Source organism: Apostichopus japonicus, chromosome 4, assembly GCF_037975245.1.
Source record: "Apostichopus japonicus isolate 1M-3 chromosome 4, ASM3797524v1, whole genome shotgun sequence".
In the NCBI taxonomy this organism is placed as follows: Eukaryota; Metazoa; Echinodermata; class Holothuroidea; order Aspidochirotida; family Stichopodidae; genus Apostichopus; species Apostichopus japonicus.
Window position 1 is genome coordinate 16,556,697 of NC_092564.1, and position 16,024 is coordinate 16,572,720.

The window sequence follows — 16,024 nt, forward strand, 5'->3', positions numbered from 1 at the left end:
AAATCAAGACCTACTCAGTATTGGCATATAAACAAACATGTACATGCAGCACTGGGATATATATATAGGCCTCGGTTTGAATCCCGGTGGAGGCTGGGAGTTTTTTCACTGTTTTGCCTTTTCCAACTCACTACGATTTCAATAATACATATATATATATATATATATATACCTACTGTACAATCAATTTATAGAGCCACACATTTGTAAATTATGCCCTTAATTGAAAACACACCTGCTGGAAGAAACAGAACAAACTATAATATACTGTAGACTTCACAAAGTATATAACTCTATTGCTAATTAACCTAAAATATTTGTTACACTTTCTTTCCCTGATTTTGAGCCTGAGAGTATTTCAGATTTACAATCAGTTCTCCTTAAACCTCTTACATCTTTGATTTCTCACATGTTGACTTAATAAATCCTACCTTTGGTTCCCGAGGCGAGTCAATACTCATAATAATTCTTTAATTCTTCTGTGAAATCTAACCTCACAGCAGTCTTGAAACAACAGCGACTCTGATTCGACTGTTGAGTATTTATCATGTATTTAAAGCGTTTGAAGGACGCTATTTAGTGTAGATATAGCTGGGGATTCCAAGCGTACGGTAGTAGTGGCAAGAACAAAGTACAGAACATGTTGACCTTAATTATCAATTTGTAAACACTGATGATGGAATATTGATCATTACTCGTTGTAAAGAAACACAAGAGGAAACTGTGACATTGGATCATAGTCTGAAGTGATTATTACAACCCCTCTGTAAACTAAAAGGAAGAAAATGTCTGCTAATGATTGAAGCATTTTCAGGCATTGAGTTGAAAAACAAACAACAATTAAAACCAAGGAACTGACTTCATTGTAGTTGTAAACTGATATATATTGTGATAAACAGTTATAAAATTTAGGTAAAGGTCTGAGGACTTAAGGTGGCTTCGATGTTATATGGATCCATGGACACTTCTTGTGAAACTAGAATATTACTGGGTCAGAAAATAAATGTATGCAATAATACAAGGTATGCATAACATAGGTTGTTTCAACTTATATTTGTATTTTCAATCCTCCTGCGAAGAAGCGGAGGCTCATTGGCTTTTCAAAGCCGCAAGCTGACCGAAGTCGGTCTCTTAGATTCATATTTAACGTCCATGATTATGAATTGTCAATTGTCAACATCTCTTTAACTGGACGACATACATTAATCTTGGACTCGAAGTGACTCAAACTCGGTACCTTATGATTAAAAGGCACCGGCATTAACCACTGAGCATAACACTCCTAGAGCTAACACTCCTAAAATTCAAGGTGAAAGTTAGCTATGGGCTGGAATACTAGCAGGTAAGGAAGAACAGTTAAAATGAATATAGAAAACAGTCATTCACTCTTTTTTTTTGGAGGGGGGAGGGGATGAAGACTCAACTTCACATGTTGATGGTGCAACCCAACCTACTCCCCCTCCCCTCCTCCAGGAGGTCTTGCTATAATAGTAAATTATGCAGTATGCAGAATCCTCATCGACAGCAAATTTAGGTCCTGTCTCTAGTCAATGTGTTGATCACTCCATCCAATCTAATACTTCTCTTTCTCCAAGAGTGTAATTCCCCCCCCCCCCCCCCCTTCAATCAGCAGTCTCTTTCTGTGGACTATAAGAAATGTTGATCTAATCAACTTTGCCAATATTTGTTTGGTTTTCTTATTGACTCAGTCTGGAATTAAAAAAGTGTCCCTTTACCAGGTATGGCTTTAAACTAAAGTCAGTATGATTTAAGAGCCAGTGGTCCATTCAGTCTTGAATGCTGTACAGTACGGAACTTAAAAATCAATACATGTTTATATATATTAAAGTAGCCAAGAGCTGTTTGTGCAGCAGAAGGATTGGATGTACCACGGGTGCAATATTCCATAAGTAGATAGTCATCACACAAAGTTGCACATAACTGGGCGAAGATCATGATGAAATTGTACGAATTGTGTCTCAAATTTGAAACAGTACAAATTATGCAGTGCTAACAGTCCTACAGTACCTACTATCAACATATACACTGGATATATGGCGTTAACAGAACAGAAAGTTACGTCTATCACTTATAATCTGACTTTCTTATGAAACAGTTCCTCTCAGCTTCATTGATTACTTCCAAATACCATTGAAATTGTATAATGTAGCCCTATGTATAAATTTGAGCCTGCACATTTTTTTTTAAATTTGCAACAGACATCCCCCCCCCCACCTCCCTCCCTCCCTCCTTCCACCAGCACCCTAACACCAACCTACCACCACTCAAACTACTGTACCTACCTTGCCATCAGTTACATCCTCACTTTATATATGCATGGTTAATATCATATTAATATCATATATCAAAGCATAAACCTTGCATACACCTTTAATCATGACAATTTCCTGTTCCATTAGATTTCTGCAATTATGTAAATTTATTCATGTGCACTCCAAACCATGCAACACAGCCTGCATATATCACAAAAGTTATTACACAAACAATTCATCAATTCTATATGTTAGCTACCAAAAGGGAGAATTATTGCAATGATCACGCGGTGAGCTGCAGAATCGAGATGAATTATAACTTCCTTACTTTGTCATACATTTGCATTAAAACTTGAATCATAATACACTTTGTGTTGCCGAACAAATGTGTGACGCGATTGTTCAAGTCTCTCAGCTCTGATGACAGCTAAAGCAGAACAACAAAGAATAGCGGCATAAAAAATACATAGCAAAATCAGACGAAAACGAGATGAAAACGAGATGAAAATCAGATGAAAATCAGATGAAAAGCAGCAACTTGTTGAATCTGAAAGACAATTCCAAATGTCAACATGCAGTTTTATGCATGAGCACTTAAACTTAAACTATTGTTCTTATAAAGGATAACCCTGTGGTTTGCCAGAGGGCCCCTCGATCCTTAGACCCCTGAATGTTTCGTTTTGCCAAGCCGATAAAATGTTCTTTTCACAAAAAAAAACGGCAGAAAAAAATCATACGTGGATCATGATAGATTAGCACATGATGCCTGAATAATTATATTTACAGTTTATGTCTTCACTCAACTGTGTCCAATTACTCTCCCGGCAAATTTACCTTTTGGAGCGATTTCTGGGTACAGTGCTAACTAATACATTAACAATCTGTTTAGGCTGGTAAGATTCAAGTGTTTAAATGTTGTGAGGAGACATGTTAGAAAAGAATGAAGAAAATTGCTTTTATATCAAAGGTCTATTTATTTTAAGCTTAATCCATTGATAAAGTCTAACAACACTGTTCAAAAACAGTTGGATTCAGTCTCACATAAGCCACCTCTGTATTAAACCATTGGTGTTGGCCTCAAACATCGGCCTCAAATGTTGTGATGTGTTATGCCTTAATTTAACTTTAAACTGAAAATATAAATTTTCATTAAATTAAACACAAATTAAATAAAATATCACATTCTCTTGAAGGCAATTATTTCAGCTATATATATATATATATATATATATACTTACTACAGACACTAGTTGTTAAGTAAACTTCATGACTTTGTCAACGGGTGGGCATAAACCAAGACAGTATGTAGGTCGCTACCAAATTTACAATTAATTGAATCAAAAGATATCATGACAACATGTTAGATATACAGTACATCAATGTACACAAACTGAGCATGTAGTATAATATTGTCTGTATAAATAATCAGAAATGTTAACCATCCTTTTTGGCTATTCCAAAAATAAAAATTTGCGTAGGAAGTGTCTGGTGTAGATGACAGACCATTTGAAGGACATAAATGCATTACTGTATTATAACCACATTGCAAAACTAGTGAGCAATATACATACATGGATACAACCTTTGATGATGTGTACATGCAGTGTTATATAGGTCTGCATGTCATAAAACTATGTAGACACTGGCACTTTCATGTTTTATTTGTGGCAAACACGCATACAGATACACTAACTGTGAAGTAACCTAGTTTCCAACATGCAATTAGCCGACATCTTTGTGCAATCGAATCAAACTGCACGCACACAATCGTTCACGGCAACAGTACTCAACATAAACACAGTGTACTAGTGCAATGTATATGATTTGTGTGATTGTGAAGACCGGCATGCATTCATTGTGCAAACAGAAGCTGAACAGATTTGCACTGGTATCATGTACAGTGAATATTATTTAGATGATTATTATGTATTAAGGTATAGCTGGGAATAATTTATTTTTGATATAAGCACTTGTTAGCAATTTCTAATTACAAAAAAAAATGACCAAATTGCTCTATATGAAAATGTTTGGTAGTTTTTATACATAGGAATGTTATACTAAAGCATTTTATAATGCTTTATAATAAATGTAATTAAAATATCATATAAGTTACGAAAATTGCTACTCATAATGTTACCACTTAACTATTATTCCTTTGAAAGGATCAATTGAAAAATAGCATGATTAGTTTCAGCAGAATTTTCAAACTGTCAATTTTCCCTGATGATAATTAGCAAGTGTATTGCAGAGAATATGCGATCTGATATTTGTAAAATAAAATGCCAAGATTTGAACAGTTTAATTTCTAGACAATATGCAACACAGAGCAATCACGGTGTTTCTCTATATAGAATGCCAATAGTCCATTTAAAACATCTGTTGAACTTAATAACATATATAACCCTTGAAATTTGCATAAATTTACAAATCCAAATCAGTGACACTACATAATTCTCTGTACAGTAATTTCAACTGTAAGTTAATAGATATAGTGATATACTGTACCAAGCTACAATGTGCAGCTAAAAAATATGACGATAGTTTCACTGTTCTGCTTGTTGTTACTGTATGTTGATTGAAATTCACTTACAGAGAATATGTAATAGGAAAGTTATTAAAATTATTATGAATTTGTCCACAGAATGATAGGGCTAGAGGTGGGAGGGAGGATTCCAAAACAATGTCTGTTTAGGAGACAATAGACACTGTAATAAGTTATCATATATATTATAACAAGTATATTATCAGTACACTGTTATCAATCTGAAGGTACTGTAAACACTGTCAATGCTATTCAAATTGAATTTTAAACAATCAAGAAAAAAGTTATCAGAACTGCAAATTATGACAAATTTGGGGGGATCGAATATAGTGATCTTGAATTAATCTTGAATTAATTATTTTAAGAGGAAAAGTGCTAGGACAATGTCTTTGATCTACAATCATGATATTTAGAGCAATAAGTGGTATCGGTGAACCCTCATTAACATCCTTTGAGGCCCTAAGGTACAGTATCATGCATGTTCTCTGTATGACATTGTCCCCCATCCCCCTCCCCCCCCACCCTTCTTCCCCCCTCCTCCTTCCACCATCAAGGTTTGTAAACACAACCCAAGCATATAAGGTTGGCACATCTTACTTGGATGCCCTTTAACCTTGGGTTGCCCTTTGACCTTGGGTTGCCCTTTGACCTTGGGTGTCACTTGACATTGAGTGCCCCTAAGCACTTGCTTCCTTTGCCCCTTTGGATGACTGATCCAGCACAACTGTTTTTGGTGTGTTACTGTACGGTAATTTGCATGCTGTACAAGCAATTATACATACATGTATAAATGCAAACAGCAGACTACAATTTGTTTATCAGTGACTGTGACTCCACAGAATTTTCAATCACATTGCCTTTGGTGATATTACTGTATAGATCTACTTTATTGCACAACAGCAGACAGTTGGACCAGGAAGCTGCTACGATAGAAAAGCAGCTCCCTGGTTGGACTGACAATGAAGTAATATTAACAAAATTATGATCATTATTGTAAAACAAAGGTTGCAATGTTCAGTTTAATTTGCTCATTGACAAGACGGTCTACAAAACGGAATCTAGCATATTGCAAACAGAACAGAAACAGAGAGCTCACGTATTAAACCGGATTTATACGGTGTTTGTATTTGATTAATGAGGTGATGACTATAAACACACACAGTACTTACTGCTATGAACTCAAAATCTATTCAATTATTAACGACAACTTGGGGTCATTAAGCTATAGTTTTATATAAAATACTGGGATTGTGAAGGATATACTTGTGAGCACTGATATATTCAAACAAGGGGACCCTGTTTGAGGCAGCCCAAATATTTTGGTCAGTCACACAAAAACAAAAATTTGATGTCTTAAAAGTACAGATAATTGTGGAAAAATCTTGTAACTTAAATTTCTTCAAAGGTTGCAAAATTATCTTGTGAAATTTCTCACAGGAGGGGGGGGGGGGGGAATGCCTCCTTCACATTGACCTCTTCCCCAGATCGTAACATCCTCCACTGGAAGGATGCCAAAATGATGATGATGAAAATGGAGATTGGGGCCACCAAGCCAGAAAAATGTGTTAGAATACCTGAAGGCTTTTAGGGCATTGAAATGGATATTACACCTATTAAAATTTGTCTGTAATTTTTTTTTTATACTAGATAGTTGCTACATATAATATCAATTTAGCTACAAAAACATTGGCGATGAATAATGTTGTAGTCATAGAGATCATTTTGCGACAGCGATTTTAGCCTTTTATCAATTGCCAATATCAAGTGGAATATATTCTTTGTGTGAATCAGGAGAACAGAACATTGTTACATAATTTACACATTCTATAATATTACTACATGAAGCATCTATTAAAAGAAGATGTAAAAAAATCTTGAGATTAAATTTTATGAATCAGATAGGAAGTCAAACATCGAGTATTACATAATTTTAGTGTATTCCGGACCTTAGTTGGATATTTGCATACTGAAAACTTGCGTGAAAGGCGGTAAGCAGCAAAATATGTGGTTTCATAATTTTGAATCCGGTGGAAAGTGAAATATATTCCCTAGAATCTATCATTTTTGCAAAGAGGATTACAGACCACATTTATTGGTTTACACGTCTGTTGCGAAACTGAAATATGTCCATACAACATTGGCGGATCTGATGGGATGCAAAAGTACAGATATTTCTCGTACTGCTATGCAGCTGAGCCACATGTATCCCATGAAAATGTGCGGCCACTAACTAACTTTCCTCATGTTTTTGATCATGGACGTGCCATATCCACATTGAATACGTAAAGGTTCCACCACCAGGGCTGTCACCTTCTACAGAGTGTTTACCAAAGTAGTTTACTACGTTCCATGATTCCACATTGCCATATGCTGATGATGTGTTTTCTAGTTCAACTTGACATTACAATTCCATCGATTTAAAAAAAAAAAAAAAAAAAAAAAATTGAAACCTGGCAAGAACTAAGTTAATATTAAAATAATGTCGAAAATTCTCATATTCAATATTACTTTGCTAACAGATAAGAAATCAATAAAGGGTATTTAACCTTGATCAAGAAAAAAGAATTCTATGTGTGAAATGTGTTGTAAGTTTGGTGCAAAGCTGAACTGGGAAGAGAGCTAGATGGTAGTAGTGTATACACTAATGTATGAATCTAGAGAGAAAAGTAAAATATGGACCCTTACATAATTATTTAATATCCCACAGGGAAAAAAAGAAGAATATTGTTAGACGTAAGCTCAGTGAATCTGTATTAAGTGGAAGACAGTTTAATAATTTCCATCATGAAAATTAGTGATAAAAGTTTCCTTAATCGTTCCACAATGATGGCCCAGACCATAGTCTACAGTGTTTCCCTAAAATACAGAGTGGTCCCCATACACACAACCAAAAAAAAAAAAAAAAATTGGTGACAAATATTTTGTGGAATCTGAGAAAACATCCAGAAAGTCATGAAAATTGCCCAAACTTTCCGAGGGATTTCAGTAAGGGATATCTTGTTTTTGATAATGTATAAAGATTAGGGGTCCATGTATTGCGGGAGCAGTACTAGATATCACCATGTGCACCAACAACATCTTCTAAACTATACAAGTGAACATACTTTGGTGAAGAACACAAAAGTTCTTGTTGAAAAGTGATGTCGCCTATTTCCAAAATGGAACTTGATTACAATTTACATTATCACATTTATTATAATTATTTGCTTCTCTTGATCTTGTCTGGTCCATCAAGGTGGGGGTGACACTTTGTGTGTAACGTAGTTGATGTCTGGGTCGTCGGGGGGGGGGGTACGAATGTTGACCACTGCTTTACTGTACATACAATTTTTATGACTACTATCACATTACGATTTGCTAGTGATGTGTTAAATCCTATTTACGTAAGTCAACACTTCACTGTTTCCAAAATATCTGCTGATATCCAAAACTGAAGATTATTTTAGTATAGAATGTGGACAAATGGGTCAAAAATTGTGTGGAATATATTCGAATTTTAAAAGAAAATCTGGTGAAAAGTTGAATATTATAGTTGATCTCATTTGAAAGAATCTGGAATGAAGTTGTGTACATTTATATTTAATATGAATGACAACGACCTGCTTTAAGTTTTCAATGAGTGTTTTTACCCTCTTCTCTACGGCAAAGCTATTTTTTGGTAAACAATCCTGACGATAATAGTCAACGAAAATTGTTTTTTCTGGCAGACGAATAACCAATCGATGTAACCTTGATCAGGTATGAGAATCAAATGTGTATCAGCTTTCATAATACCACCGTACAAAACATTGAATATTTCATACCTTCCGCTTCATTTCATTCCCGTCAAACAGTCAGTTTCGTTACCGAACGATGACAAGGTGACTTTATTGCGATATATCAAATTAGCTTATGGTTGAGTTATAATTACTGTCAAGTCTGTAATTATATAGTGGAATACACTGTGGAATCTAAATATATATACTGTCGCACGTGGAAGGGGCAAGGATATTGAGGGGTAAATTTGTGTGAGTCCTAGGGGGCATAGGGGAGGGTAGTTGCTACGGTGATCGAGGAAGTATCATGGGTGGGTATAGGATGCAGGGTTTAGAGTGAGGGTACGATATATAGGTGAGAGAGGACAGCATATGCAGTGTAACACCAGCTATATTTAACACACTTTTTAAAGAGGCTAGTAAAGTGATTTTGTAAAGTCAGTAAAACGGTGACTGACACTTTGTTCTTGGTTTCGTTAAGGTATGTATGAGCAGCAAACATTATTTGCAAACCTTACAAATTACTGATGGGCCCCAGGCTGCTTACCCATCATGCACTGTTCCTCTCTGAATGCAGCACCACTTCAAAATGTTCCATGCTGTTCTTGTATGAACTTAACGATTAGCGCATAATTATGTAACTAATGTGTTACCTGCAGGCTGCAGCAATTTATCCTTGGGTGGCTGTTTTCTCCTGAGGGTGTCCAGAGTTTAAAATTTAAAGCCCCACCAAAAAGAGGTCCAACTTGGGTTCTATTATAACCCATGACCTTGCATAATTTACAAGTAGGTTTGGATAATTCATCATTCCTTTCGGTTCCATTAGTTGTGCTTTTTACGTAACAAAAAGACATAGTCTGTAAAGTTGTGAAAAGTCCCTCACAGCTCTTGTTAACCATAAATAAATAAGGCATACTTTATCGCACTTATGTGATTCCATAATACCATGCAACTTAAATGGGCAAAATTACTGCACAAATCGTAGGTACACACCACAGTAGCTTTGAAAACAAAACACAACGTCGTTGGTATTTTCAATTCCTTTTTGTGAACTGAAAATTTGTTAACCTCTGAATTACTTCTAAATTGTGAACACAACATTAATTATTCCCTGTAAGACTACACGATCCTTTGTTCCTCGTGGTAGGCTTAAAGTCGATCTCCACCGAGAGCTGTACCAGAACCAACAACGTAAACTATAATAGCTAGCTACAATGATAATGCTGCATCGTGTTCAATGACCTGTACGTGGCTTTAAAAGCTATCACACCAGCATGCCAGTAAGGGCTTCAAGGCGCTCCCAAGCCTCCCACCCACCCGCCCTTCCCCTATCGATGAAAGCAAATCTTGAATTGCATTACTTTGGTCTATATTGGTATTAGTTGATAATTTATGTGGAACAAAGGAAAGTATAATAATACTTTCATACATTAAACATTAACTCAGGAATGTATGTTCATTAATATAAACAAATGGCATTGATCTGAATAAATATGACAGACCAGCCATTTCATGAACAAGGCTTAGAAATTGTTTTTTTCTTAGAAAATTTTATAAATCATGCTTTCAATACTTTAGGACATCAGTGTTGCCAACCAAGAATTGCTAAATACTCAAATAATGGTCACCATATAATTCTCGGACTTCAACAAGCACTTTATTGTCACACAAGAATGACAAGATGGAGTCAAAATGCATCTTGTCTGTTGAATGTCGTGAAATAATATGGATGATCAGAGCCTCTACAGGAAATCACTTTTGAAAAGTGATTTGAAAAGTAATTTGTAGCGTGCTAAAATAAAAATTGGGAACGATCCTAAGAATCTATGACCTGTACTATCGTTACAGTTTGTTGAACACATACACGCCAAAAGTATAAGGCAGCCTTTTGAGTTCAATTTCCTAAAATTATCCAACTCAGGTTGTAACACTCCTATTGTTATAATGTAATTCATATTAAAAAAGGATGAAGGAAGTTGAACCATGCAAATCTTCCAGTTTTGCATATTTGGTTTTGTACTATGTGACCGATAAAAATATGCAAATGTGATCTGCGCCTTGAATTTTACCACTCAAAAGAAATCATCAATTGCTTGCTCAATATAACCTTCATACGATGAAAATTAGTAGCACCTACCAGGTAGGTTTGGTGATATTGTTGACCAATCACAGGCCAAAGAAAAAGCTGCTATCTGGAAGTTCTTTATTCCGTGGATTTTGAAAAAAGTGCTGATCCTATTCGTGAATGTTAAAATCCAATCAGAATGTAGATGATTAGCTTGACTAGTCATCATCATGCACAGGATAACAAAAGATTGGGATGGGGAGGGGGGAGGGGGAGGGGGCATATTAAATTTCCCCTCTGACTTAGGTATGGGAATGGACCTTATCGGAAACAATTGAGCAAGAGGCGGGATAAGAATGTTACATAGGGGGTGCATGAGGCCCTGTTGTTGTTGAAGGAGATTCAGCTATCGGGGTTAGCTTGGAGTCCTTCCCATCCCCTCCAACAACAAAAATAATACCAATTAAAGTTATAAGTGACATGGTACATTCTGAGACATAATTTTACTATAATTTAGGTCTTGGGTTAATGTGCTAATACATTAAATACCTTTATATGGTAAAAGAAAAAAAAACGTATTTCCCAGGATGCACACACCACAGCTGTGACCTTATACTGTAAGTTCCATTCGGAAAAAAATGATTATACAGAAGTCGAATCTGAAAATTTGGATTTTAAATTTTGCATTTTAACATATATACCACTTAAACTATCGTGTTGCTCAAATTGTCGACCCATATATGCAAATTTAACCAAGATGTGTACTTTTTTTTTTGTAGGTGATCAAGGTCATGCAGGTGTGTTTAACTCCTATTATTTTAAATTGAATAAACAAAAGATTATGCAATTGGCTTACCTCTTGATTGCACTTATGATTGCTGACTGAAAGATGATTGAACTGTTGAACAAGAATTAGGTAATAATAGAGCTCTCCCAGCAGCAGTAAAGCAACCCACACAAGATGGACCGCTAGACTTTGACAACCACACAGATACCTGAGCACTGCATCAAACTTTATTCAAGTAGCACTTCCGATTTCCCAGCTAGGTAAAAATTTACAACCTTATGTGCACATGTCCCACACTTGAAACTACTGTACCTACATACATACATACACATTGATGACAACATCCAGTCAACTTTCCAATAGAATAATTTGACACAATTTTACAGTGTATGGAATCCTCACATATAGGCGTGATATACGGTAGATCATGTAATATCATAAAACTATGGACAAACTCTGCACGAAACCCAAAATGATTTTTTCAAACAATTACTGGTAGCTGCAGCTCCGACACCGACCCAATACGGAGATTCAAAGAGCTTAAGATACAAGGTTGCAGCAAGCGCTGGCTCCACCCACTTTTTCTATTGCCTCTCGTGGAGTTACAAGCTTGTCATAGCAAATGCACGGCGGCAGCAGTGACGTGCAACCAGCTGTGTGCTGTTATTGATTACGAGTGAGTTCCACTGTACTGCAGTCACAACGTCGTCCCTGGCTGCGTAACGCCATTAAAGCAATAAGCCACAGAGAAGGACGGATAGGGTGACAGCTTGTACTGCATATATTTAAAAACCATCTTGAGACCAAAACACAAGTGAACTGGAACACTTGAATTTGAGGCAAAAATAGTCAAAGAAACGCTGAATAAAAATATTTTAAAATAAATAATACAGGATCACGTTATATATATAATTTCAGTATTTGAAGGCATTTTAAATATATAATGAATGTGTTTTAGCTGGTATACTGGTGGCTGTGGATTAGATTGCTGAGTTGGGCGCAGCATATATGCATGGATGCATTGTATGAAATTGAACTAATAGTAAATTTGCACAATTAGTGTCAAATACAGTGCTTATATGTTAATCAGTAGTTGCTTTTCATGACTTTACTGTATGTCTGAACAGTGCAGTAATGCCTTCCAATTGCAAGTTTCTAGGAAATGTGTGCGACAGGTGATAGTGAATTAGCAAATGGGAAAGGACTGAAAAATATATAATGCCAGGCGAGCGTAGAGGGCTAAGTAGGGGTGCAACCTTGTATACTTCTGAAGAGCCACCCCCTCATTCCCAGGAAAAATACCATGGGAGGGTCAACCTCTGACAAATGGCAGACAGAATATTACAACAACAAAACTCAGTGTATGTACACATGTGTCTACTGTACAGTAGACACATATAACATGCATGTGTGGTAGTCTACTGTAAGGCTGAAAACATCTTGAACCTTTTCCAAAGATATACCAACATTTCACAGCTTAGTACCTATCATTTAATACTGCATGTAACCAGTGGCGGAGCGTCCATTTAGTCAGGGGGGGGGGTGGATGCCCCCCCTGACGGACTCAAATGGACTACTGGCGCCCTTTTCAGCTTTTTACCACTCTTTACTGATTCACGATTATTGACTTTTTTATTGCGCTCTCATCTACCTATTGACATTTGTCACATTTTGTTGGTGTAATTTCCTGACAAAATGCTCTAACAGCTATTTATTCTTCGTTTATCTGCAAATTAGCAAGGCCCGGAAAGGCTCATTTCCGGTGATCTAGGGAGTATCTATACTCAAAAAAAATTCTGTACGCTCCGCGGTAGCGCTCCGCTTAGATAGTGTCGAAAGCGCCCCTACAGACCATTCTCGCCCCCTCTGACCAATATCCCTAGCTCCGCCACTGCATGTAACCAAACTTTCTCAAAGGAATTGGAACTCCCCTTCGCTCAATCCTCTGCACAACACCTTAGCCCCACCCTCCTCCCTTCAGTACAAAAATGGTGGTTATGCCCATATGTGTAGGGAAAGGAGAGGGGAGAAGGAAAACGATCTGAGGTGATGGTCATATTATTCCATCTACTAGCTAGCTGCCAGTATTCATATTATGGGATCAAACTTGCGCAATTATAAATTGTAAAGGATTCTGGTTCGGGTCTAAATTTACGAACGACAAGACACGTAACCTGTCTCCAACCTACGTAATAGATATTATGCAATTGTTACCATTTCAGCACTGCACCCTCTATATCGACTTCGAAAACATCACCCCCTCCCCCCCCCCACACTTTCCTACTCCTGAATTCATCATTCAAAAGAATATAATTGGATGTATTTTATCACTTAACCTCATATCTCCCCTTAGTTTTTGCTTTGGTGATCATCTTCTGGACTTGAAAGTTACAACCAGCAAGATTTCATTTCAGTATCTCTCAAAATAAATAAATTTAAAATAAATCAGAGTTATCATTAAGAACAAGATGTAAAGTGGTATGGGCAAAATTTGATTCTGCTTGACCTTCTACCTGCATGTCATACGATTTCTGAAATTTGCCTACAAAAATTCACTTAAATATTGCCCATCCTCCCCCCCATCCCCCATCCCTCCTTTGTGCCAAAGACAATTTAAAAAAACTGAATGAATACTTTCCACTGTTCATCCTCTCTGAATTCTCCAAATATATACTGAAACTGTTCCAATAATGGAACTTTAGGAACCACACTCTCTTCAATATCCTACGAATCTTTTGTACATAATATAGAGGAGCTTCTACATATTCTGTTACCCAGGTTGTCAAACTACCTTCAGAACCAACTTTATGCAGTGAGTCACTTCGAGGATAAGTGCTCATTGATTGAATTATAAATACTCTGGTTTTAAAGTGAAGAGATACATCTTCACAGGTAAGTGTCAAGTGTTTGGTATCTTAACGACAAGTTGAAGGTCACAAGTACAATGCAGATTGGAAAATATATTCTCCCCTTTAAAAGATTGACAGTTTTTATTATGCCAGTTTCTCTTAGGGACAAAATTAAGTCTGACAAGATCAAGTTCTAGTTATGCATTAATTAACGAGTTAACAAGGCAAATCTTATCAGATGTGCATGGCATGATAGATAAAGTTCATTATAATACATGTATGTTTGTAAAATTACTGGGCATATTTCTCAAACAAATGGAGTGTAACAACAAGTGGTAGGTTGGGGGAGGGTGTACAGCTGTTGTGTTTTGCTAAATTGATGAATTGAAGATGTGAAACCTGACAAAATGACAGGGTTAAAGTTAATGAAGTTAAACATCACAAATTAAACAAAACCAGAGCATTTCGGTAAAAATATTTGATGGTCGGTATCGATACCACTGGAAAACTGAACAAACTGTCCATGCACTCATATCTGTGACACGACTTCCCTTTGACCCATTTTCCCTTCCTTCCTTCCTTCCTTCCCTCCATCCGCCCAATCCCCCTTCCCCCTCTTCCTCCCCCTGTTACTTAGTTTGCATGCATGCATGTTACAGTACCTATCATTACAAATATTACTTTGGTTTTTAAAGAAGTTGTGTCAGAACTCAGAACATTGACTTCATTAATAAATTATAAATAAGACAATAACCCGCTTTGAGATAAATTTGTAAAATGACATATATACATTTACAAAGGAATCCAGGGCAACAAATTTAGGTATCAACTGCTGGAAGAGGCTAATAGAGGAATGGGAAAGTACTTAGTACAACTGAATATATGTTATATTGATTTAATAGCATAATATCAAAGTTAAATATTTCTTTGAGGGGTGGGTGCATGGGGCACAGCTCACAGAATTAGCCGAGCAGAATAGGGAAGTGATTGGTGGAGCTGGGGATAGTGGAGGAGGCCTTAAGACCGGTAGTACTTAAATCATTCATTACCATCATTCTAGTCTTTATTAATTTGACTATACACCTTTAATTCACAAGGTATATTAAACTTGTCTGTTTAGTATTAACATTTTATTGCTGTTAACTGCATGCATACATGTACTGTTTAGTATGACTCAGAATTACAACCATGCAGTTAGGATACTGCATGTAGATGGTACTTAGATATAGTAACAATTAAAACAAACAAAAAGAACACAACAGTGCAGAATCTACAGTACTGGTACATAATTATGAAATAGACTCGAATACGGAATATTACATCAAGAATTAATATAGTAGTTATGGGCTAATTACATGGTGATCAATAAAACGGTATATACATGGAGGGTTTCATTGTGGAAATATAGTAGACACTGCACCTGCATGTACATTATATATGAAAACTACAAGCATACACAACATAGTACACCAATATCAGCAATACATGGCATTAGAACTAAGTACTATTAATGCCATGTATTGCCAAAGAACAAGAACAAAATGTATTGACTGCAAGGAATAATGTTATCCAGTATCGCAAAACAACATGGTCAAATTGCTACATAAATGCAAATACAGTATATGCAAAGCTAGTACATGTTCACATGTAAGGACTACAGTAATCAGACAAAATTCAGAATACTTGAAATTTGAGTAACTTAATTTTTCTTTGGAAAAATTGCATCATGAATGATTCAAGTTTCCATTAGCTT

The 16,024-nt window shown here is 36.2% G+C and overlaps 1 protein-coding gene across 7 annotated transcripts in view; it reads right to left on the reverse strand.

The window, feature by feature from the left end:
- LOC139966611 (coronin-2B-like) overlaps positions 1 to 16,024 on the reverse strand; it is a 46,980-nt gene that overhangs the window by 19,683 nt on the left and 11,273 nt on the right. Inside the window, exon 1 of one of the 7 annotated variants that reach the window (XM_071969830.1) lies at positions 11,492 to 11,871. The exons of 5 other annotated variants lie outside the window; for them this stretch is intronic. Coding sequence is in view for 1 of the 2 variants with exons in the window: in XM_071969823.1 (XP_071825924.1) it covers positions 432 to 461 (30 nt within the window). In the remaining variant the exon portion in view is untranslated. Of the gene's footprint in view, positions 1 to 431; positions 580 to 11,491; positions 11,872 to 16,024 lie in introns of those variants that run through there. One more of the 7 variants, XM_071969823.1, reaches the window with a different exon arrangement.